At 47.7% G+C, this 21,478-nt stretch overlaps 3 protein-coding genes across 5 annotated transcripts; 2 read left to right on the plus strand and 1 right to left on the minus strand.

The window, feature by feature from the left end:
* Positions 1-40: 40 nt before the first annotated feature.
* On the plus strand, positions 41-3,906 carry LOC125983108 (mpv17-like protein). Of its 2 annotated transcripts, none has more exons than XM_049744000.2 (4): positions 41-1,445; positions 1,839-1,909; positions 2,536-2,565; positions 2,912-3,906. In XM_049744000.2, the coding sequence occupies exons 1-4, from the start codon at positions 1,139-1,141 to the stop codon at positions 3,032-3,034; spliced, it is 531 nt and encodes a 176-aa protein (XP_049599957.1). In that variant the 5' UTR covers positions 41-1,138; the 3' UTR covers positions 3,035-3,906. The 2 variants fall into 2 exon arrangements, with proteins under 2 accessions (XP_049599957.1, XP_049599956.1); XM_049743999.2 differs by having other exon boundaries at positions 45-1,445; positions 2,816-3,906.
* Positions 3,907-4,357: 451 nt separating this feature from the next.
* On the plus strand, positions 4,358-10,307 carry LOC125983579 (nuclear distribution protein nudE homolog 1-B). 2 transcript variants are annotated; one of them, XM_049744947.2, is made up of 9 exons: positions 4,358-4,622; positions 5,581-5,732; positions 6,152-6,305; positions 7,685-7,833; positions 7,921-8,057; positions 8,277-8,492; positions 8,656-8,744; positions 8,971-9,083; positions 9,153-10,307. In XM_049744947.2, exons 2-9 carry the CDS (start codon positions 5,641-5,643, stop codon positions 9,199-9,201), a joined length of 999 nt encoding a protein of 332 aa, XP_049600904.1. In that variant the 5' UTR covers positions 4,358-4,622; positions 5,581-5,640; the 3' UTR covers positions 9,202-10,307. The 2 variants fall into 2 exon arrangements, with proteins under 2 accessions (XP_049600904.1, XP_049600903.1); XM_049744946.2 differs by having other exon boundaries at positions 4,359-4,873.
* A 68-nt stretch (positions 10,308-10,375) lies between these two features.
* Positions 10,376-21,478, minus strand: LOC125983580 (myosin-11-like). The gene is made up of 41 exons (XM_049744948.2): positions 21,238-21,478; positions 20,830-21,000; positions 20,540-20,696; positions 20,374-20,401; positions 20,134-20,254; positions 19,838-19,930; positions 19,675-19,738; positions 19,483-19,581; positions 19,242-19,385; positions 18,953-19,048; positions 18,768-18,886; positions 18,522-18,674; positions 18,165-18,338; positions 17,911-18,084; positions 17,662-17,776; positions 17,377-17,570; positions 17,194-17,315; positions 17,036-17,105; positions 16,800-16,960; positions 16,602-16,710; positions 16,364-16,495; positions 16,091-16,297; positions 15,873-16,010; positions 15,686-15,809; positions 15,446-15,617; positions 15,115-15,327; positions 14,889-15,033; positions 14,602-14,808; positions 14,406-14,510; positions 14,133-14,285; positions 13,789-14,037; positions 13,421-13,633; positions 13,134-13,346; positions 12,740-12,901; positions 12,531-12,659; positions 12,226-12,314; positions 11,986-12,109; positions 11,680-11,888; positions 11,502-11,610; positions 11,266-11,438; positions 10,376-11,142 (listed from the first exon to the last, which is right to left on the minus strand). The coding sequence occupies exons 1-41, from the start codon at positions 21,403-21,405 to the stop codon at positions 10,878-10,880; spliced, it is 6,063 nt and encodes a 2,020-aa protein (XP_049600905.1). The 5' UTR covers positions 21,406-21,478; the 3' UTR covers positions 10,376-10,877.

Consider the following 21,478-nt stretch of genomic DNA (forward strand, 5'->3'; position numbering starts at 1 on the left):
TCCACCCTAGCGTGTGCGCGATTCCTGATCGTCCGACTCTGTGTATCGGTTGCGTGCGTGTGAGTCAGCCAATGCGAGTGAGATTTTCACAGCCTTTCAATATGACCTACATTGAGTGAACTAAAAAAAAGTTGTTGTTTGGACTCATTAAAAAGGGATGATGAATGCGTAAATCTACGTGTAAACCTCTAATGCGAGCTTGGTAGCTAACATCACGATTAACGTCACGTTTGCGTATTTGAGAAATCGTTTGTTTCTTCCTCTGTGTTTGGGACGTTACTATTATTTCCTGTAAACCTATTAAGTATTTTACTCAAGCACTGACAGAATGTGAATGTCAATATTTTTCTTAAAACGATCATAATCCTAATTTAATAAAAACAGTGTGGCCGTATATTGCCATCTAATGGTTGTCAATGGCTATTACACTTTAATGTTTCATTGGGTACACGTTCAAACGGTAGTTTTAGATAAGCGCAATGTAAGAAGAGGACCCAAATGGTGCAGAAATGAGGAAAACGTTACCGTTCAGAATTGTTTATTTGAATGCCCAATACGACGGGGAGTGGAGTCGAATCTAGGCGGGGTGGCAAGCGGTCCACAGGTGCGGGCCTCAGGCAGACGGGCAGGGAGGCTTCACGAAAGTAATGATGGCAACGAGCGATCTGTAGTCGGAGAGTAAAGAAAACTAAACATGCATTCAAAATAGATGGACCGATGTATATGGGAAACCTGTGTAGGAGCTGCAACACAGTTTGTCATCTTTTGCGTTAATCGTGGTCATGCAAGGACGTCGACCTTGCTTTTGGTACCAAGTATGTGAGCGTGTCCGGAAGAAAGGACGCAGCTGCTCCACTCAAATTAAACACACACACAACACACACACTATCAGATTAACGCAGGATTGGCCACCTGACCGAGGAGGAGGTTCGTTGTGCGCAGACTCCGGGGAAATCTTCCACAAGCCTCCACATAGCAGTTGCTACTGTCAGATGACTGATGGCGTCACTCCTTATGAGCGTGATTTCCAGAGTGTATACGAAACTTCTACCTGTGACGTAATCATAACTGGGGCCGGACCATGCGACCATCCTGAGCGCAGCGAACTGTAGCCAGGAAAGAAACTTCCAGCCTGGGCATGCGGAGGTTGCTGCTGCGCGAGGCCATCAAGCGCTTCCCCTGGCTGGCCAACGTGACGCTGTACGGCGGCCTGTTCGCTGGAGGTGACTTGGTGCACCAGCTGCTGGCGCAAAAGGAGCGCCTGGACTGGACGCACACGCGCAACGTAGCCGTGGTGGCGGTCACCTTCCACGGCAACTTCAACTACTTCTGGATGAGGGCGCTGGAGCGACGTTTCCCTGGAAAGTCGGCCGGGATGCTCTTCCGAAAGCTGCTCCTGGACCAGAGCTTCGCCTCTCCGCTGGCCACGAGCGTCTTCTACACGGGTGAGTGTGTGTGTGTGTGTGGGGGGGGGGGGGGGGGGGGAGAAGGGGGGTACTTTTGGTTGCTGTGATTTTTACTTTAAAACTGTTGGCCAAGTGGGGCCACCCTGAAACCTTCTGAAAATTCACCTCCTGATGCTACTTACATTTTGCAACATGAAAATTTGTAGACATGCCTATCATGGGTTGACCCACCCAAATAGTTTCAATGGGGGGGCATTTCCATGGCTCTTTCAAACTGGATGACATCACTCCAAGATATTTTATCCGATTGCCACCAAATTTGAACAACTGCCCCCAAAGCTAAGCTTTTTTTGACTCACTACATGAAATTTTGTTGAAATGTCCAACACGAGTAGACACACAAAAACGTCTTGTTGCTCTTATGTCCTTGAGGGGTGAGCATCCTAGAGGGCAAGGACGACATCTTTGAAGACTGGCGGGAGAAGTTCTTCAACACGTGGAAGGTTGGTTGTTAGGGTTTTCCAGGTTATCTTTATCGTAGGATTATGTTGGAATGTAAACTATAATGATTAAATCAATCTTGTCTTGCCCTCACAATGCAGAGTAAGATGAAGTGGTTGCTTCCTCTGCTTGATTGACCAGCTGCAGGGGAAGCAATCAAAGTTGTTCTGTTTCCCACAACAGTGTAAAACACCCCCTGCTCATCTTATCAGAGGCCGAGGGTTCACCAAACCTGTCCACTCCCACCCCCACTCTGTTCCTCCTAATAAATATGCCCTTGCAGGGAGGAGACTTTTAGACTTCATTCCTGTAGCGAGTGAACTCTCCACCTGCAGGTGTCTAAAAGAACTTGCCTGTCTCCTGTGTGGTTCTTGCAAAATAAGTTGGAGTGAGCAAATCTCTAACATTGGTGATGGTGGGGGAAATCACCTTCTTCACTTGTCGCCAGTGGGATTAACCCAGATTAAGTTCGCTTCCGTGTGGTATCTGCGGAAATGTAGTGGCTTGACAACATTTGCTTGCAGATGCAAATCATTTCAGAACCTAATTTACGTACCGTATATGTTGAGACTCCATGTATGTGCTTGATAATGAAGAAATATTTGCCTTGTTGTGTTTCCTCCTCCAGACTGGACTCATGTACTGGCCTTTCATGCAGGTAACCATTATATTGTATGTGTTCAACAACTCACTTCCTGTTTTCTATTTGTATTGATGGGAATGTTCATTTCGAAATGGCCTTAGTAAAGGTCACATGTACAGTGCATGACCGACAGCTGCTCGTGTGAGCACAACTGAAGTCAAGCAGGCACTTTTTGTTAAATGACAAACGTTGCTATTTAATAATAATTGCGTGCCGCAATATGCTAAGCTAATTGAAAAGTGTATGTGTTTTTGTGTGACGTCAGTTGCTGAACTTTGCGCTGCTGCCTCTGCACATGCGCACGGCCTTCATGGGTTGCTGCGCCTTCCTATGGGCCACCTTCCTCTGCTTCTCCCGCCAGGACGGCGACGGCACGGCCGGCGTGGCGCTGGCCTTCGTCATGGATCCCCGTAAGACCCTGGAGGAGATGCGACAGGCCCGCCTGGCCAGGAAGCGAGACCGACAGACCAAAACGGACGACTAGTCACGTGCCGCTGTTGAATACCAACAACTTAAGACGTCATCAACCCGGGGCACCTGCCGGGTCCATGACCTTGCACATTAAGGCCATATATATGCGTGTATTTTTTAAATACATGCCAAGACAGCAGGTGGCGATATAGCCCCAGAAACAAAAGATAAGCAAGTCAGTAAATTGTCAGAGGCTGACAATGTTTAATCAATATGTACTTGAGTTTAGTTTCATTGGACAGTAACAGGTTTCACAGGGGTCCCACATGAGTGTAGTGGACAGTGCAGCTCCTAAAACCCAACTCGAGGGCTTGGTCATTCTACTTGACACCATTTTGTGCCTTGTCGTGTCGACGCACAGCGTTTGTTTTGACTTTGTGTTTCCTACCTCAATGACAAACGGACCAGTCATCTAAATTTAGCCGTATAGACAAGACAGGTATGCAGAATGTGTTTTGACAACAAACTACACTTGAAATCCACAAAGGTTCAACAGAGGCAACTGGGACTGTTGCCATCAGCCGAAGTACCTCATTATGTACTGTAAAAAGAGCAAGACTATTAATACTATATGTCTGTTGCGGTATTTTTAATAAGTGAGTCAAAATGGTGATTTTACCATGGAAAACTGATGAACATTTATGCCTAATTTCTGACACGTTACAGACCAAACCAGCGACTATATCAAAATTGAATTGTGCACTCTCAATTAGAAGTCATGTCTGTTTTTTAAATAAAGGGATAGGACTTGAAATATGTCCGATTCATCAATCAACAAAACTGACAGATAAATTGATTGAAACAGTTGCAGGATGCCACCCAGGAATTGAAATCAACATTGAAAGGAGTTTGAATAAAATGAGTCAGCTATGCATGAAGGACAGATTCAGAGTGTGAACCAGTTTTTTGTAAAGCGATAGTGCATTCGTGTGGATTAACTAGGATCAGATCGGTCGCCTTAATCCCTCTCAAAAGGACACTGTTGACCCTTGTTGACCTCTGACACTGGCGTTAACTGGGAGCAGAATCGTTCAGTCAGAGGCCAGGAACCAACCAGGCTCTTCTAACTCACCAAATCTGATTTACCAGCAATTTTAAATGTTTTCTTTCACACTTTTAATGCACCAAATGAAAGCAGGGCAAACCTTTACATTTTCTTTTTTTATATGTATTTGTTAACTTCTAGATAGTTACAGAATATCAAGGGACGCTATTTTACATTTACCGCTTCCAATTAATCTTATTCTTCAAAGAGTTGATGATATTTGGATTTCCGATAAAACCTGAAGGCATCGCGGACTCCCACTAATCCATCAAAACGTCTAGACTGGGAAGATTATGCAGACATGACGCTTCCGGTATAGCTAATCCAATTGGATAGCTAGACCAAAGTTACGCCCTTTTAACTTGACAGGCAGTTGTAACGGCTAATAGAAAGCGAAAACGAGACCAGACACGTAACTTATGATTGGTGGACGGTTCCGGTGAATATGAATGGCAGCGTTTATTGTTCGGCGTTCACGCTCTACGGTGGCAGTAACTTTGGGAGTCACAACTCAAGACAAAGTGTGTTTTAAAGTTCTCAGAGTAACACCAGGCCGGTAAGAGTAATCTTTTTCAAGAAAGTCACACAACGGCGAGTGTGTAGTTTGGAGTTTTTCGTCGCTTTTCAAGGACGTTTTCTCCCCGACGGCCGAGCTGCGGTGTGTTGTCGTTAACAGCTGGGATTTAAACGGTTAATTTCCTTTAGCACGGCCAGCTAGCATATTTGCATTTAAAAGCCGAGAGGGGAGATTCCATCGACTCTCTTGTTCTCTGGATTCCAAATTTGAGCTGTCTAGCCCCCCAACAAGTAAGTCATTTCAATATTATTTGTCACAAGGGATTAAAATAACTGTTGGGCATATATGTGTTTGTTGTCTGGAAAGTTTTAGCGTGGTTTAACTTGTTAAAACTTTGTATAAAAAATACATTTTTAACAATAATTTTAAATGTGAACGTTGGATACATCCATACCATATGATACACCTAATTTGGTCTCTTCTCGTCATATGACGTTGTTGTTATCGCGATTGCTCAGCAAACCAAGGTGATAAATTAGCTTCAACCTTAAAATCAAAATATGTTACTTCAATAAATATATTGCCGAATGTGAGGGAGAGCCCCAAAGAGTCATTTATTTGTGTTTTACACATGATTCACAAGCTTTTTCCATTAAAAGATGTAAATGAGACTAAAATTGGCAATTTTCCAAACGGACTTTGTTGCTTGCTTGCATGCGCCCAACTAGGATTGATAATTTATATTGTTGAATGTGAGAGAAAGTCCTAAAGAGCAAGTTATGTGCTTTGTATAGTCGAAACACCATTAATTCTCATTCAAAGGTCTAAAACTGGCCTTTCCCCGTAAGGACTTTGTTGCAGACTATAGACAACTGTAAAACCAAGAAGTCTGAAGCTGAAAGTGTAACAAACCCATCTAGCAAAATGTCAATTTGACACAAGTAGATTTAGTCATCAGAAGAAAAAACTCATGCTCTCAAATTGGACTTCCTTTCAGGTCCAGACAGCTTGACTGCACCAGGACGATCCGGGCAAGTTAGGCCGTGTGAGGCTGGGGATGGAGAAGGAGGATCCCGACTCGGCCGTCTTCGGCTCCTTGAAGGAGGAAGTGCACTACTGGAAGGAGCAGGCTGCCAAGCACCAGCAGAAGTTTGTTTTTCATGTCAAAAGCTACAAAGATGTTGACACTGCGGCAAGGAAATTTCTCGCGGTGTAATCTCCAATCGCAAATATCAGTTGGTTTTACTCTCAGGTTTATGGAAGCGCATTTCTCACATGGTCTAGTCAAGCATTGCACGCATTTTTTAGATGATCACGCCCGATAGAGGGCATTTATTTGTTTTTGCTGGTCACACTGGATAAAAACAAATTAAATCTTGTGCTCACGTCAACATTTAATGCTTGTTGCTTCAGGATTGAGTGAGATTTTGTGGAATTCAGGGAAAATAAGCAACATCTTTTCCAGTCAGTAGATAGAAACAAACTTCCGACACCCAACTGAAACTATTCCTAAGACATCTGGCTCAGGTGAATGAGTCAAGTGCAATCTCCTGTTTTGTGTGTTTCAGTGCGGAGGAGGCTCGTGAGGAACTTCAGGAGTTCCAGCAAATGAGTCACGACTACGAGGCCGAACTGGAAGCGGAGCTCAAAGCTTACGAGAAGCGCAATCGCGAGCTGCTGGCCGCCAACAACCGCTTGCGAATGGACCTGGAGAACTATAAGGTAACCAGGACGTTCGGTGCTTTTGAAAAACCAAAGCGAAATTGTCCCTTTAGTAACATTCCAGCGATTGAAAAATTGTGATATGGAGAGCCCAAATACAAAAGTTGACTCGTGTTCGCAGTTCTCTAAGATGCAAAGCATGCTTGCTTCCAGCTGTATATTTGAAATTTACTGTGAAACTTTCACTGCCTCGTATTGCTTAATTACACTGAAGCAAGCTCAGCGCTGCCCCGGCATGTTGTGGCACAACACGATACTACAACAGAGCATGTTCCTTCCCACGCATGACGAGATTTTAAAGTTAGCTGCACCCTCCAGGCGATAGCGCCACGAGACCCAAGCGGAACGTTCTGTGATTTGTCGACTATGAGTAAAGAGCACAAAGCGGGCGTCAATGACTCTTTTGTTCTTCTGATATATAACCGAGGGAAAAGCGCTCGCTGGCCAAAACGTTAGGCACACTGATAATTATTCAGAGAACAACTTTTTACCTGAGCCAAATTATTCTCAAGCAACAATACTCTTACTCGAGTACAGTTTGTGGTCAGCTGTGTTTATGGATGAACAAACTGAATTCAGCCAAAAGCTGACGTCTGCAATCAAGGGAGCTTACTACTTTGATATAATTATTTACCCACATTGTTTCTCTTTCAATTTTTTGACCATCCCATTCAAAGCAGGCGGAAAAAAAGTCATCTCGGATTGTTGCATAACGTTGGTGTTTGTGTGTTACTATTTTTAAATGTAACATGTGCTTTGGGCTGAAATGGGTTTACAAGAATTTTATTTTGTGTTCAAGGACAGCTGAGGTTGAATATTTTTAGGGCCTCCTCAGGAAAAATTATTGAAATGTCCATTTTTGTACATAGCAAGTGTGGCTCATTCCTATTGATCAGCTGATATCTGTTGGCCTTCACGCCCGCACACACACGCTCACAGAATCGCACACACATTCTCACAGGGTGATTGAGAATTAGCAGGAAGCAATCAGCTGATGACGCCGTCGGCCATGTCCGTTCTTCCATATGACTCGTTATATCCCGAATAACGGCGTGCTTTTCATCTTGGCTTCCTTGTGTGCTTACATCAGCGTGATCCAAACAGCCCGAGGACAAAGGATTAATGAACGCTTGTCCGCCGCTCGCTTCAAGTCGGATGCTTTTGGTGGGCCTGCTGGTCTCATGCAAATATGTCCACAACTTTTTTTTTGTGTGTTGTTGTCACCTAATCCATCGCATCACCGGACTGCGTAAAAGGTACCGACGCAGAATGGCAGGGACAAAGACAACTTGCACTGGTGACTTTAATGTCAACTTGATTTGTCGTTTTGTGGAGTCTAAGAAAATGTCTGGACTTGTCCTTACTTATCGTCCCTCCAGGAGAAGTACGGCACGCAGCACTCGGAGGCGTATCGCCAGATGTCGACGTTGGAGGGCGAGCTGGCCGAGGCCACCTCCATCCGAGACCACTTGCACAAGTACATCAGGGAGCTGGAACAGGCTAACGACGACCTGGAGCGAGCCAAAAGGTGAGCCGGGGCGGCTTCAAAGTGGCACCCTGACTCTGGGGCGGATTTGTCGAGAAGGCACTCTTGGTTTTTGTCTTTGTGGTTCAGGGCTACCATCATGTCGCTGGAAGATTTTGAGCTGCGCATGAACCAGGCCATCGAGAGGAACGCCTTCCTGGAGAGCGAGCTCGACGAAAAGGAGAACCTTCTGGAGTCTGTGCAGAGGCTCAAGGACGAGGCCAGAGGTCACCGCACGCGCCCACTGAACGGCCTTACTTGTTCCTCATCCATTCATACACTGACAGAAGGCATTTGGAGGAGGCATCAATGCTGTCATTGCCACCTCAGACAATCATGAAAGCCTCATGATTGAAACATGAATCAAATGGCAATGACATAGTTTGTTTACCTTTTGCATAAAATAGCAATTTTGTGTGTGTAAAGAAATAAAAAAAATGTTGCAGACCTGCGGCAGGAGCTGGCAGTGCGGCAGAAGCAGCACACAACCAATGCTCCCACGGAGCCTACGTCTTCATCATCGTCATTGTCAACATCTTTGGCCCCCGCCATGGCCCTAACCCCACTCCCCACACCGCCCCTCACGCCTCCAGACAAAACGTCCGCCAGCACAGCCGTCAGAGCGCCCGCCGCCAAAGCCCAAATGCCGTCCGTCAACACGGGTCAGTCTGAACACACAAGTTGCGAATGGTCACGACAAACCAGTTCAACATTGATTCCAAATGATTTCACGTTTAACGTTTAAAATGGATCAGAAGCTTATTTAAAAATAATAGTGATGTGCTGCTTACTTAAAGATGACTTGTGAGTGTTGTTTGTTTTCAGGTGACGTTGGCGTGTCAGCGAGTTTGCTGACGACATCCGCAAGGATTTCAGCCCTCAACATCGTCGGCGAGCTGCTCAGGAAAGTTGGGGTAAGAGCTTTTGCACTCTGACGATTGCATTCCATCGGCACTTCAGCAAGCGCGGCTGCATCGCATTAAAAAGATTCTGGGTTTGAATCTTGGCTCGCAAACGTCCATGGAAAGGCTGCCACCTTCAGCGAGAGAACTCAAGACCCACTTCTTACACCTTACAACTTCAATCTGTATTTATTAGAATGTATGTATGTATTAGAATCTTGTTGTGGTGTCTGGCTAGAATCTGGAGTCCAAGCTGGCGTCGTACGTCCACGAGCAACCGACCAGCCACGGGCTCGCCGTCAACAAGATTCCCGAGACGCCGCCATCCAACGGACTCTACCGCAAAGCTGAGTAAGTTGGCCACTTCCATCGGCGTGACGCTTTTGACCCGCTTGTAAGTTTTGGTTTACGTTTGGGCAGGCTGGTCAAAAGGTTGGACTTCGGAGCGGGAGCCAAACTGCTGCTGTGAGACCCCAGAGAGACTTCAGAACACTCGCTCGTGTCTTTTTTGCCGTGTGTGAGACACAACAAAACGTCCGGCGCCACTCGCACTTCATTCATTCACTCACTTTTTTTTTTTTTTTTTTTTTTTGGGTGTGACACTGTTCTGGTGGTATTGTTTTTCGAGAAACGATTGCTTCATTATTTGAAACTACCTTAAGATTAAGGGTTTTTTGTCCCCCCAGCCCCAGTCTTTTTTTTGGGGGGGATTACATATTTTTATAGATAAAAACTAAAATAAAATAATTTTCAACCAATAAATAACATAATTTTTTCAAGAAAATTGCACTTTCTTGAAAAATTCCCTTTTTTTGGGATTAAATTGAATTAAAACAGGCAGAATATAAAAATAAAGGCATAGGTTTTTTTTTTGGGCAATTTCATATATTTTCCAGAAAAGGAAAAAAATATATATATATATGCGCGTGCGCGCACACACACACATATTTGTTAAAAAAAAAATGCATTCACATAAACAAGGCAATTGTTTTCTTGGCGGGGTGGCACAATGACAAGAATTAAGTCTATTTTTTAAAGACTAAATTGGGTATTTTTCCAGAAAAAATACAGGTTTTTCTAGATTGTAATATCCTGATTACAAAGAAACAACTTTTTTTTTTGTTTGTTTAAGACAAAAGGTGCAATATTACAAGTATTTCTTTCTTCAGGATTTGTTATATTCCTTTCAGACAAAAAGCATCGCAAGAACGTTCTGAAAGTTGCTCTTGATCAATTACTACACTTTGGAAAACGACAACTTGGGTTTTTATTGTTTTTTCCTTTTCCGTGTGGTCCGAATACACCTTCATAATTTTCAACATTCAAACTAGTTAAACAACAAAGCACAAAGAAGCACTTTCTCCCCCAGTCCTATTGCCTCCAACACCCCGTGGCCGTTTGTGGTACTGCGCTTACAACTGCCTTCCGTTATACTATTGAATAGTTCTGTTTTTTTTATGGAAACCTGACTGAACTGTTGAAGGAATTGTTGATGCTCTCTGAGATTTGTAGCTTTGCTTGTCCAGACAGCACTGGCTCTTTATATTTTCAATAAAGAATTCTTTTGTTTTTCTACTTTGCTTTCTGATTTGGCCTTTTTTTTATGAAATCCTTTCAGAAAACGAAGTGAGACGAGAGGGTACACACGGAGGAGGCAAATGCACTTTAATGGCCTTCAGTGTTTGGTTCCAAATGTGCCAGAATGTGTTTGCAATAACACGTGACATGTCAAGAAAAATAATTCAAACGCAAAGCTGGTGTTGACATGGCAAAACTTGAGTGCACTCGTGGCAAACTATAATACTTTGTCAAAATATAACTCTTGGATAAACATTGCATTTTTGTGGCTAAATATACTAGTGCTACCTATTTTAAAAAAATATTGCATTTGGTACAAACCTTACATTTTTCAAGGCCCAATTTAATTTGTCTAGACAGATTTTTGGATAGAATATTTGTGTGCAAAAATCCAATTTTTTTAATTTATTTTTTTTAAGCCAAACATTGCATTAGATTTTTTTTTGGTGGCAAAGTAATGTATAGAGTCTAGTTGTGGAAAATGTTGCACGATCTGCTGCTCTTTGTTTTGAGTGTGACAGGTGAAGTGCGTGGCAAAGCAACAGGTGGCGCTCCCACTCGTGGCGATTACGCATTGGGGTCGCATTGGCCGAGCTCCTCGTGGGAATCCTCGGGCGGGGAGCTTTGTGCGGCGGGAGATGACGAGCGAGCTTTCTCTTCCTCCTCATCTTCCTCGGGGATCTCCGCCGAGTTCTCCAGGATGCTGCTCCTCCTGCGGCCGACATTTCCTCCCGTCAGCACCCCCAAGCTCCTCATAGAGTTTCCACTCAGGCCGCTGCTGCTGCCGCTAGCGCGGGGGCTGGAGCTGCTGAAACTGGCCTCGCCGCCACGCCTGCAGCAGACAAACCAGGAAACGAAGATAAGAAAAATTTAAATATTTACCACAAACTTTAATCTTTCCTATGCAGTATACAATATATCCTAGCATGCATTTTTTTTTTTTTCCGCGTGTCACCTGAGTTTGCTTTTGAGTGCGGCGACCTCCCTGTTGAGGGCATCATTGGCCTCGGCCGCCTCATCCAGCTCCCTCTGCAGCTTCCTGCGGGCGGCGGCCATGCGCTGCGCTTCCTCCTCCGCCTCCTCCAGCTGAAGCTTCAGCTGCTTGACACGCACGTTGCCTTTCTCGGCCTGCAAACGATGACCTCGTCACGCCAACCGTGTGTGTCACGTCGGTGGCTTGTGGAGCGTCACCTGATCTTTGAACTGCTGCGCCTGCTTCCTCTCGTCCTCCATCTGGGTGCTTAAGTCCTTCAGCTTCTTCTCCTTCTGACGTAAGTTCTTGACGGTGGCTTGACGCTCCCTACAGTTATTATCATTTCTATCACTGCTAACAAATCACTATCAAAATGTTATCAGAATGAATTGTCACCTGCTTTCCACCTCCATCTTCTCCTCCAGCTCCCTGACTTTGTTCTCCAGGGTGGTGACGGACGATTTAAGCTTGGATCGTCCCTGGCCTTCCATCTCCTGAACTTTGGCCTTGAGCTCCCGGTTCTGCTTGTCCAGCTGCTGCCTAGCCGCTTCCTTGGCCTGCGAAGACGCTCGCTCCGTTGTCAGCTCGGTGCTCAGCTGCTCCACCTGCACGCACAAGGTATGACTCAAAAAGCAAAATTGTTTCAACCAAAAAAAAAAGGATGACTTTGTCAAGCCCTGGACAGAAGCACGCAGCCGTTACCTGCTGCTGGCTCTTCCTCAGACGCTCGTTGAGGTTGATCATGTTGGTCTGCTCCTCCTCCAGTTCTTCCTCCAGATGGCTGATCTTAGCGTCTAGGCGGCGTTTCTCATCAGACAACATGGTCCTGAAATGGACATTGTGTTCAAGAACGGATCATTTGCATAGCTGATACGGGTGACAGACACTAAAAAGTGCTGGTCATGAAGTAATGAAAGCGAAATGACAGGAATGTGCGCTCACTTTCCGGAGGAATTGGTGGCAAGCTCCTCGGCCAGCTCGTCTCGCTCCGCCTCCGCCTGCTTTCGAGCTCGCTCAGCCGCCGCCAGCATCTAAAGCACACGAGTCCGATTGAGATGTATCACAACTAGAATTGAATCATTATTGAAAGAAATCATTGAATTGTATCGAAATTAGAATGAATCATATCACAACTAGAATTGAATCATTATTGAAAGAAACATTGAATTGTATCGAAATTAGAATGAATCATATCACGTCGTAATGGGACTGTATTGTGGAATTGGCCACCCTAACACCCGCTGTACCTCATGGAGCTGCACCACGTCAGCCTCCATGACTTTGGTCTTGCGCTCGGCCTCCCTGGCCGAGGTGAGGACTTCCTTCTGGGCGGCGCGAGAGTCCTCTAGCTCCCGTTGGAGATCTTTCACCTGGCCCTGAGGTTGCGGAGGATATCGATGCGTTCAGAGGTAGAAACAATGGTGGAGAACCTGATGGGAATGTTGGGGCAACTGGCCTGGATCTTGCGCAGCTGCTTGATCGCCTCGTCGCGCGCCCGGTTGGAGGTCTCCAGCTGGTCCTCAGTGTCTTTCAGTTCGCCTTCCAGCTTCTTCTTGCCGGCCGACACCTGAGCGCGCTGCTTCTTTTCCTCCTCCAGCTCTGACTCCAGCTCGCGTACCTGGCCAAAGAGCGGAGGGAGGGGAGGGGAGGGGAGGGGAGGGGAGGGGAGGGGAGGGGAGGGGAGGGGAGGGGAGGGGAGGGGAGGGGAGGGGAGGGGAGGGGGGGGGTGATTCCATAAAAATCCAAATCCCCATTTTAGTCATCCCCCATCACACCCCAAAAAAATTATATTCCAAAATTCTACGTTCTGAACTTGATCTGTTCTTTCCACAACTATATCTTGGTTCCACCTGCTTGAGGAGCTGCTTCCTCTTTTCCTCTCCGGCCTCCTCGCGGGCCTGCAGGTCCCTCTCGTGCTGGGTTTTGAGGGCTTGACCGTTGACCTCCAGACGAAGCTTGGCATCCTCGGCCACCTGCAGCTCGTCTTCCAGTTCTTCCATGTGGGCTTTCATCTCCTCCACCACGGCCTCAAGGCCACGCTTGGCCTTCTCCAAGTCGTGCACCTGAAAGCAAAGTCGATCTCCGTCTATATTCCCGAAATTGTCGCTCGGGAAGATGTGGCCTTGTAGTGACTTACGCTTCGTCCCACATCATCCTTGGAGCTGATGAGGTCCTCCATCTCGGCTCGAAGGCTTTTATTGGTCTTTTCCGCATCCTCCAGAGCGTCCTGGCTCTCCTCCAGGGCTCTGGACAGAGCCAATACTTTGGTCTCCTTCTCTCTGGCCTCTGCCTCGGCTCGATCTCGCTCCTCTGCAAACTTGGAGGACACCGCTCGCTCCTCGGCCAGCATCTAAAGAACATTGTCAAAGAGGAGAGCCAGTGCGGGTTTTTGAGAATGAGAGTTATTGTTCCAAGGTGGGTAAAGGTACTGAAATTTTACTGTCAAGCGCTCGAATGTAAGCAAATTGAGATGAACCGGAGAAATACATATCACCACAAGCTCACCTGGTCAAACTTCTTCTGCTTCTTCTCCAGGTTGGAGACAAGCTGCCTCTGGCTGTCCAGGTCCATGAGGACGTCCTCCAGCTCCTGCTGCACTCTGCTGCGGCTCTTGTCCAGCTTGTCGTAGGCCGAGGCCTTCTCTTCGTAATCATTGTTGGCCGCCTCCATGTCTCGCAGTAGACGCTTCTTACCTTCCTCCAGCAGCTCCACTGTGCCCAGGGACTCGTCTAGCTTCTTTTTGCAGTCAGACAGCTGATGGTGGACAGCAGAGTCGAGTCATGCGGTCTCGTTAGTCTCTTTGCACTATTTCCGTCTTTGGTAAGACTTTTCTGCCTGAGGTTCCTGACCTGCATGTTGAGGCTGGACACCTGCCTCTCTAAGACCCGCTTGGCCTCGCTTTCCTCCTCCAGCATTTCCGTCAAATTGATGCGGTCATCTTCCATCTGCCGCAGACGTCCCGCCACGTTCAGCTTCTGGCGCGTCTCCTCGGCCAGTAGCTCCTGCAAGGTCATCACCAGCAAACACAGGTCGGTTCCAATCTAGCTAAATGGACTTTGATTCCTTTTGATGTATTTTCAATTATCCCACACTGCACTACTTCTGACACGAATGTTGTTCACCTGAGTGTCCTGGAGCTGCGAGGACAGCCCGGAAATATCTTTACTCAGCTTGATGCTCTTTCCCTCTGCTTCATTGAGAAGACTGCTCATGTTTTCCACCTCCACCTTGAAGAACACAACGCAAGAAGATGTCCAAACCGTTGTGGTCTGGCCCCAAACCCCCATGAAGACTGCATGGCCGTCTATTTTGACGTACGGTCATCTTGGAAACTTTCTCCCCAAGTTCGTTCCTCTGCCTCTCGCTCTCGTTGAAGCGAGCGTTGACGTCGTTCAGCTGAGCATCCACTTTTTTCTTCTTGTGCTCTACGTCCTGCTTGGCGGCAGCCAAAGCGCGCAAGTCGGCACTCAGATCCGCAGACTCCTTCTCCAGGGCCTGCTTGGATTTCTCCAGACCTGCTCGAACCTGAAGGGAGGCCATTTCATACCATTTGCACAAATACCTTGACTGGTTTGTGAGATACAGCTATGGCGGCAGGTGTTTACCCTCTTGGCTTGTTCCAGCTGCTCAGAGAGTTCCTCCACCACCTGGCTGTGCTTCTGCCTCAGGTCCTGGATTTGGGCCTCGTGACTGCGGCCCTCCTCTTCCATGGCCTTCTTCAGCATAGCCACTTCCTGCTCACGCTTTGCCCTGACAAATACAAACGGGAGCTAGATAACTGAGCTGGGGTATAACCTGGATTATCTTCTACACCATGGACCAGAGACTAACCGTAGCTCCTGCTGTGCTGCAGTGGTGTCCAGGCTGTCCTCCAGTTCCGAGCGCAGTGCGTTGAGCTCCTCTCCGAGGTCCCGTCTGGCCACCTCCACCTTGGCTCGGGCCCCCCTCTCGGCCTCCAGGTCCTCCTGGAGCTCGGACAGTAGGGTCTCCAGTTCCCGAATTTTCTTGACAGCCAAGCCCCGCTGGTTGGTCTCCTCATCCAAACTGTGCAAGACCAGAACATTTGTCTCAACTGGACTTACTTAGGAGTCCAACCAGTAGGTATTTTTGTGAAGTCCTGATTTCTGGTTAACGGACCTCAGTTTGAGAAGAACTGTCTTACCGCGCCTGCGTTGCCTGCAGCTCATCTTCCTTGGCGGCCAGTTGCGCTCGGAGCTCAGCCAGTTGCGCCTGGAGGTCAGCCAGCTGCTCGTGGAGCTCGGCCAGTTCAGCTTCCAACTTCCTTTTGGCCTTCTCCATGTCCAGGCGACCCTTCTCCTCCTTTTTATAACGTACTGGACGCCGTAGAGGAAGGACACATTCGAACACAGTTGGAGAATAAGCTTCTGTTCTGGTGACTGACCTTCCAAGTCGGAGATCATCGACTCATGCTTGGCCTTCAGCTTGGTTAAGTTCTTTGACTTCTCTTCCTCCTCGGCCAGGTTGGAGTTTAAGTCTGCCATCCTCTCCTCCAGAAGCTTTCGCTCCTAGACAGATTCTGTTTAAAAAAAAAAAACGCACCTAACCAGGGTAAACAAAAGACCTCATACCTTTTGCAGTTTGTTATTCTGGTCCTCCATGAGCAGAACATCCTCTTCCAGTTTCTTCACCTTTCCTTCCACAGCAACTTTCTCCAGCTGCAGCTTCTGACGAGCGTCTTCTTCCTCTACCAAATGGGCCTCCATTGTCTGGAAAAAAAAGTAAAACGTTTCAAAAATAAGTAGCAAAACATTGCGATAAGAATTTTGTCAAACTTAGCACAACCAACCTGCAGCTGCTGTTCCATGTCCTTCTTCTCCTGCTGCAGGGAGGTGGAGCGCTCCTCCTCCTCTTCCAGCCTGGACTCCATCTCGTGGAGGACCTCCTCCAGCTCCTGCTTCTTGGCCTCCAGCCGCACCCGCATCTCCTCGGCCTCAGCGTACAGCTCGATCTCGGTGTGGAGTTTGCTCTCCAACTGAGCTCGTTCCTCCATCAGCTGAGCACCAAAAACGGACTCGCGCTTCACATGAGGATTTGGAAGAAGATTTACAAAGGTTCAAACCTGCGTATGTTTCTGGGTGATCTCCTTGAGTTCCGCCTCCTTTTTGGTTGCCACTTCCTTCGCCGCCTTGAGTTCCTCGTCCTTCTGGCCCATTTCTTCCTCTTGGCGGGTGACCTGCAGCAGGGGCTTCACCTGGAGGAGAGCACTAAGAGCTAAATATCAACCCTCAAGCTCAGCATAAGTCAAGTCTTAGCATCTTTATTTTTATTTTGGAGTAAAATGCATCTGAGCCTCAAACCTTAGTGAAGAGCCTCCACCACTGCCAATTCTTGAGTTTGAGGTAGCAAGCACAGTTCCTCTGGATCACCTTCATGGCAGTAAGCTGTTGCTGACGTTTGCTGAATGCCCTGCAAGACGAAAATATAAACAGAAATGCTTGATTTGGTACAAGCACAAACCAGCTGTTGAGAAGTACAAGTCTTTGTGTGTGTCATACTTGCGGGCCAGGAAGCCTCGGGCTTGTGCCTGGAAGGAGATGATGATCACGGTGAGCTTGAGGTCTCGCTCTTCCTCCAGCTGAGCCAACACCCCCGTCCTGAAGAACATCTTACTCTGGCCGATGCGATACAGGTTAGGGTCCAGGTCCAAATGCTTGATCTGGAAAACGACAATCGGCATCTAAATGGCAGGCCCACACAAGACACTTGGTGGACCTTTTACTTGTCATCTTACCATCAAGCTGCATGCCTGCTTGCCATCCATGAAGCCCTTCGGGATGGCGTTGGCCGCCAGGATCTCGTACCTGCACGGATCCACAGGAAAAACTCACACTTCAACAACAAGCAACAAGACGTAGAAGATAACATGAACAAAAAAAGATGGCGACGTACCTTTGCCTGAACTCCTGGAATATGATGCGGTTTGGGAATCCCTGCCTGCAGATTCTGATCCCCTCCAGCACACCGTTGCACCTCAGCTGCTCCAGAACCAGGTTGGCATCCATCTTTCCTGCCTGTGGCACACAATCAGTATTCGGCGTTCGGGCGCACTGTTGAAAGGGTGCACTGGTGTACCCTCTTCTCGTGGTTGGGGATGATGCAGCGGACGAAATTCGGTTGTGTGTTGTGCAGTGTAGTCATCAGCTTCCCCAGGGACTCCTTATACAGCTGGCCCACCGTACGAAACATTCCCTTTTTGGACTTAGTGGAGCTGGGCGCGGCGCTCTCCGACATCTTGGTTATGGTCTCCAGGCCCACCACTCGATCCGCTGATGAGGGCAAAGCGACACAGGAGATGGTGTCAGTTGCGAGATCCAGGATCTGGAAGCCAAAATGGGGGAAGAACCGTAGACGACCGACCGTCCTTCCACAGCTCCTGGATGAAGTTGCTGGAGGAGTTGCTGAGAAGGGTGGTCACGTTGTCGTTCAGGGGGTCCATGTTTTTGGTCAGCCAGCTGGCTGCATTGTAGTCCACCTGGGAAGCAAACAACATCACATACTCAATGTGGCCCTGAGACAACCTATACCCAGAGTTGCACCCATGAACCTGCGAAGGAACCCTGTCCAGTTGGCCTATTGTCACCTTCTGTCAGAGGAGCTGATGCTCACCTTCCCAGCGTAGTGCACAACGGTGAACATCAGCTTGTCTTTGTGCTGTTTGGGTTTGGCGAACTTCACATGGTTGGCGTGCGTGTTCATCAACTTATCCACAAAAGAGACGTCCGTGGCTTTGGGGAACCAGCACTCTTCATCCAGCAGAGCCAAGATGCCCGGTGGGTTGTTCTGCAACTCCAATGTATGCTTTCAAGGACAGAATCTCACATTTCTACAAAAAACAAAAACAAACGAAAGCTAGTCCTGACCCCCCTCTCGATGAGCTCGATGCAGGGCTGCAGGTCCAAGCCGAAATCGATGAAGTTCCAATCGATGCCCTCCCGCTTGTACTCCTCCTGCTCCAAAACGAACATGGTGTGGTTGAAGAGCTGCTGCAGACGCTCGTTGGTATAATTGATGCACAGCTGCTCATAGGAGTTGTCCTGGGATGCACCAAAGAACATTACAAAGAACATCATTATTCACAGTTATTTGAAACAGAGCTTCCAAGAAGAGTCTTCGGTACTGAACCGCATGCTGCTTCACCAAGTCTCAAGACATAGACAAGATTATCTGAGGACACGTAGCAGTTTATGGTGGGAATTTTCCATTACTGTGACCATCACCTCGAAAATCTCAAATCCGGCAATGTCCAAGATCCCCAGGAAGGACGAAGACTGCCTCTTGCTCTTGTCCAGGGTCTTGTTGACTCTGGCCAGGATCCAGCGAAAAAGACGCTCGTACATGGCTTTGGCCAGCGCCTCCACCGAAAAGTCGGCCTGGTGGGACGGAGAAGACGGTGGCCGTTTGTTTCTTTGAGTTCAGGTGACAACGTAGTCTATCTTGGTGTCTGTTCTCGCCGGACTTTCAACCTGCTGCTTGGTCTGAGCCTTCTGAACCACTTCGCGCCCCACTTTGATTCTGGGTGTTAGGAAGGCCCTTGTGAAGTCAGTCACATTGATGCCTTGCAAGTGGCACACCTTCTGGGCAGCTGGTGCCAGCATGGAAAGAGTTTGGATGAGAATCTAAATGAGAGCCTGTGGTATGTTTCAAGTACCTGTGTTGTCCGGCATCGTGGCCTGCTCCGTGTTTCGCTCCTTCTCAAACTTGATGTTGCCCAGCTGGAGAACCGTGGAGACCACTTTCAACATCCCTGCAGAAGTAGGCAGCAAAGATACACTCGTAAATACAGACCCAAGTCTGGAGGTTCGCTTGGCTTCAAGGGTTAAGGCAACAGTTGGGATCTGTGTCTTGCTCAGTGGAACCTTTGGAACTGCATAGCTGGACTGAACTAGATCCCCCAACAGAATAAAGTCTACAGACTGCTGTCAGATACTGGGGTGTACCTATTCTCTCTTCCTCTGTGAAGCCCATGATCTCCATGGCCTCCAAAGTCTCGACAAACAGCTCATCGTCCTCGATGCCGGGAACCTCCACGTGTCCCGCCACCAAGAAACGATAACTGCTGAAGCCCTCAAGAAGAAGCTCCTCTGAAACACAAATGCTAGTCAGATCTAGCTTGATTTCTGAAGTTGAACTGAACGATTGGCAACCTTCTACAGACTGAAAATACATTTGATTGCTCACCTCTCAATTTGTCTTTGGCTCCGGCCACCATGTAGTAGAAGATGTGGAAGGCTCGCTCTGTGTTGCCCTGACGGATACAACGAGACTTTTCCAGAAGGTCTGATCAAGTCAAGAAGAACCTTGCTATTAAAGTTGGGAAAGCCCTGCTTTGTTATAATAGGGAGAAAAAATGTTTGTGAACAGTAAGGATACATGTGTCAATGTTTGCGCCGACCAGAAAGCCGGTCACGTCAAAGTTGAGCTTGATGAACTTTCCCTGCGGACACAAGTGGGTCACAGGACACCTTTAATTACTGAGGGAACTCCCCGTCATAATTGTGGCGAGTGTCAACTTACGAACTGATTGACAATTTACAAATCGTGACGAGTTGTCGTTCTTGATGGTCTTGGCGTTGCCGAAGGCCTCCAGGACGGGGTTCGCCTGCAGCAGCTGCTTCTCCAGCTCCCCCTGCAGGTACAGGCAAGAACTGCGTAAGCGTCTCAGTGAAAACAGGAACTTGGTGGTATCGTAAAAGTGATTCGATACTCACGTAAGCCAGCGATCCTTGTGCTTGTTGTTGTGTTTGCTGTTGTGCCGGCTGTGAAAAGTAACACAATCATGTCAGACGTTATAAATGAAGGTGGAGCACCCCAGGGCTCTTTTCTTCATACCCTATTATTAATTGAACTCACAGGATTTGCTTCCTTTTTGACTTTGTGTGAGGAGGCCACGATGGCCAGGTACTGGATCACCTTCTTGGTGTTTTCTGTCTTGCCTGCTCCGGACTCTCCGCTAGGTGTCACCAAAAAGACAATCCTTTCAATTTGCGTTTGTTTGCGTGGGCGCCTACAGTGATTCGGGTATTTTCCCTCTATGGTTGTTGCGTGCATGTGTGTGTGTGAGAGACTCACGTGCAGAGGATGGACTGATCCTCACGTTCTGTGGAGGGGAATCAAGCGAAACAGACCAAAGATAAGCCAGCAGAGATTAGCGGTCTAAAAATATGGAAGAAGAACAACGCCGCGCTGGCGGGCGCTGCTCCATGTAAGGCCATGAAGGAAAGGAAAGGTGTCTGACCTTGCATCATGTTCCTGTAGGCATTGTCGGTGATGGAGTAGATGTGCGGTGGCACCTCGTGACGCTTTTTGCCCTTATACATGTTGATGATCTTCTCCGAATATATGGGCAACATCTTGTACGGGTTGACCACCACGCAGAAGAGGCCCGAGTACGTCTGCCATGCACAGCCGCCAAAGACATGTCAACACCCCCCAAAATTCAATCAAAGCTGTCCATGCAAGTGAAGCGAGGAGACCTCGGCTCTCCGCACACATCCAATAGCACAAAATAGTTTGCGTGTGACCTACGTAGATGAGGCTGGAGAAATATCTCTCTCGCAGGTTCTGCAGGACGGAGGCCTCGTTGAGGAAGGTGAGGGCGGCCATGTCCTCTACCTTGTTAAACTTGGGCGGGTTCATCTTTTGGATGTCCTCCTTGTTCACCGTCGCCTTGCGCCCGTTGGACAACTCCACCAGCACCTGCAAGCGAGCCGCCACAACACAATGCAGGATAATCAGACGGCTGCCGCACTCAAAGAAGCACCACCACTAAGGTACTCAAATGCTTTTTACTGAAAAAAAAGACAAAAAATATTCTTATCGCTCCACTTATCGTACTTTACCAAAATTAGGTCACAGTTTTTCCTGATAAGAATATGTAGCAATATTGCAGGAATATTGATAGATTTTTACTAGTTAAAAAGGCTTTGGTCTGACCTCATCGCCCTTCTCTTCCTTGATGCTGGCGGCCTCAAAGCCTTCCTTCTCAGACGGCACCCACACCATCTTCTTGGCCGCCCAGTCGGCTTGCGCCACACCGCTGTTGCGGAAATCGTTCTGCAGGAACAGGAACTTGCTGTCGTCCGCCGCTGCCGGATCCGCCATGTCCACAACACGCGCGTCAAAATGGCCGTCGGAGGCTGGATTGGATTCTGTCGCTTGGAATGAAGTCCGCTTG

Source organism: Syngnathus scovelli, chromosome 16 (genome assembly GCF_024217435.2).
Source record: "Syngnathus scovelli strain Florida chromosome 16, RoL_Ssco_1.2, whole genome shotgun sequence".
Lineage (NCBI taxonomy): Eukaryota > Metazoa > Chordata > Actinopteri > Syngnathiformes > Syngnathidae > Syngnathus > Syngnathus scovelli.

Coding starts and splice junctions, on each gene's coding strand:
- LOC125983579 (XM_049744947.2), top strand. CDS start 5,641: ATGGAGAAGGAGGATCCCGACTCGGCCGTCTTCGGCTCCTTGAAGGAG. Junction 7,834..7,920: donor GACCTGGAGCGAGCCAAAAG/GTGAGCCGGGGC, acceptor TTTGTGGTTCAG/GGCTACCATCATGTCGCTGG. Junction 9,084..9,152: donor GGACTCTACCGCAAAGCTGA/GTAAGTTGGCCA, acceptor ACGTTTGGGCAG/GCTGGTCAAAAGGTTGGACT.
- LOC125983108 (XM_049743999.2), top strand. CDS start 1,139: ATGCGGAGGTTGCTGCTGCGCGAGGCCATCAAGCGCTTCCCCTGGCTG. Junction 1,446..1,838: donor CACGAGCGTCTTCTACACGG/GTGAGTGTGTGT, acceptor TATGTCCTTGAG/GGGTGAGCATCCTAGAGGGC. Junction 2,566..2,815: donor TGTACTGGCCTTTCATGCAG/GTAACCATTATA, acceptor GTGTGACGTCAG/TTGCTGAACTTTGCGCTGCT.
- LOC125983580 (XM_049744948.2), bottom strand. CDS start 21,405: ATGGCGGATCCGGCAGCGGCGGACGACAGCAAGTTCCTGTTCCTGCAG. Junction 14,038..14,132: donor TGTCCAGCCTCAACATGCAG/GTCAGGAACCTC, acceptor GTCCACCATCAG/CTGTCTGACTGCAAAAAGAA. Junction 13,634..13,788: donor AGCAGAAGAAGTTTGACCAG/GTGAGCTTGTGG, acceptor AATGTTCTTTAG/ATGCTGGCCGAGGAGCGAGC.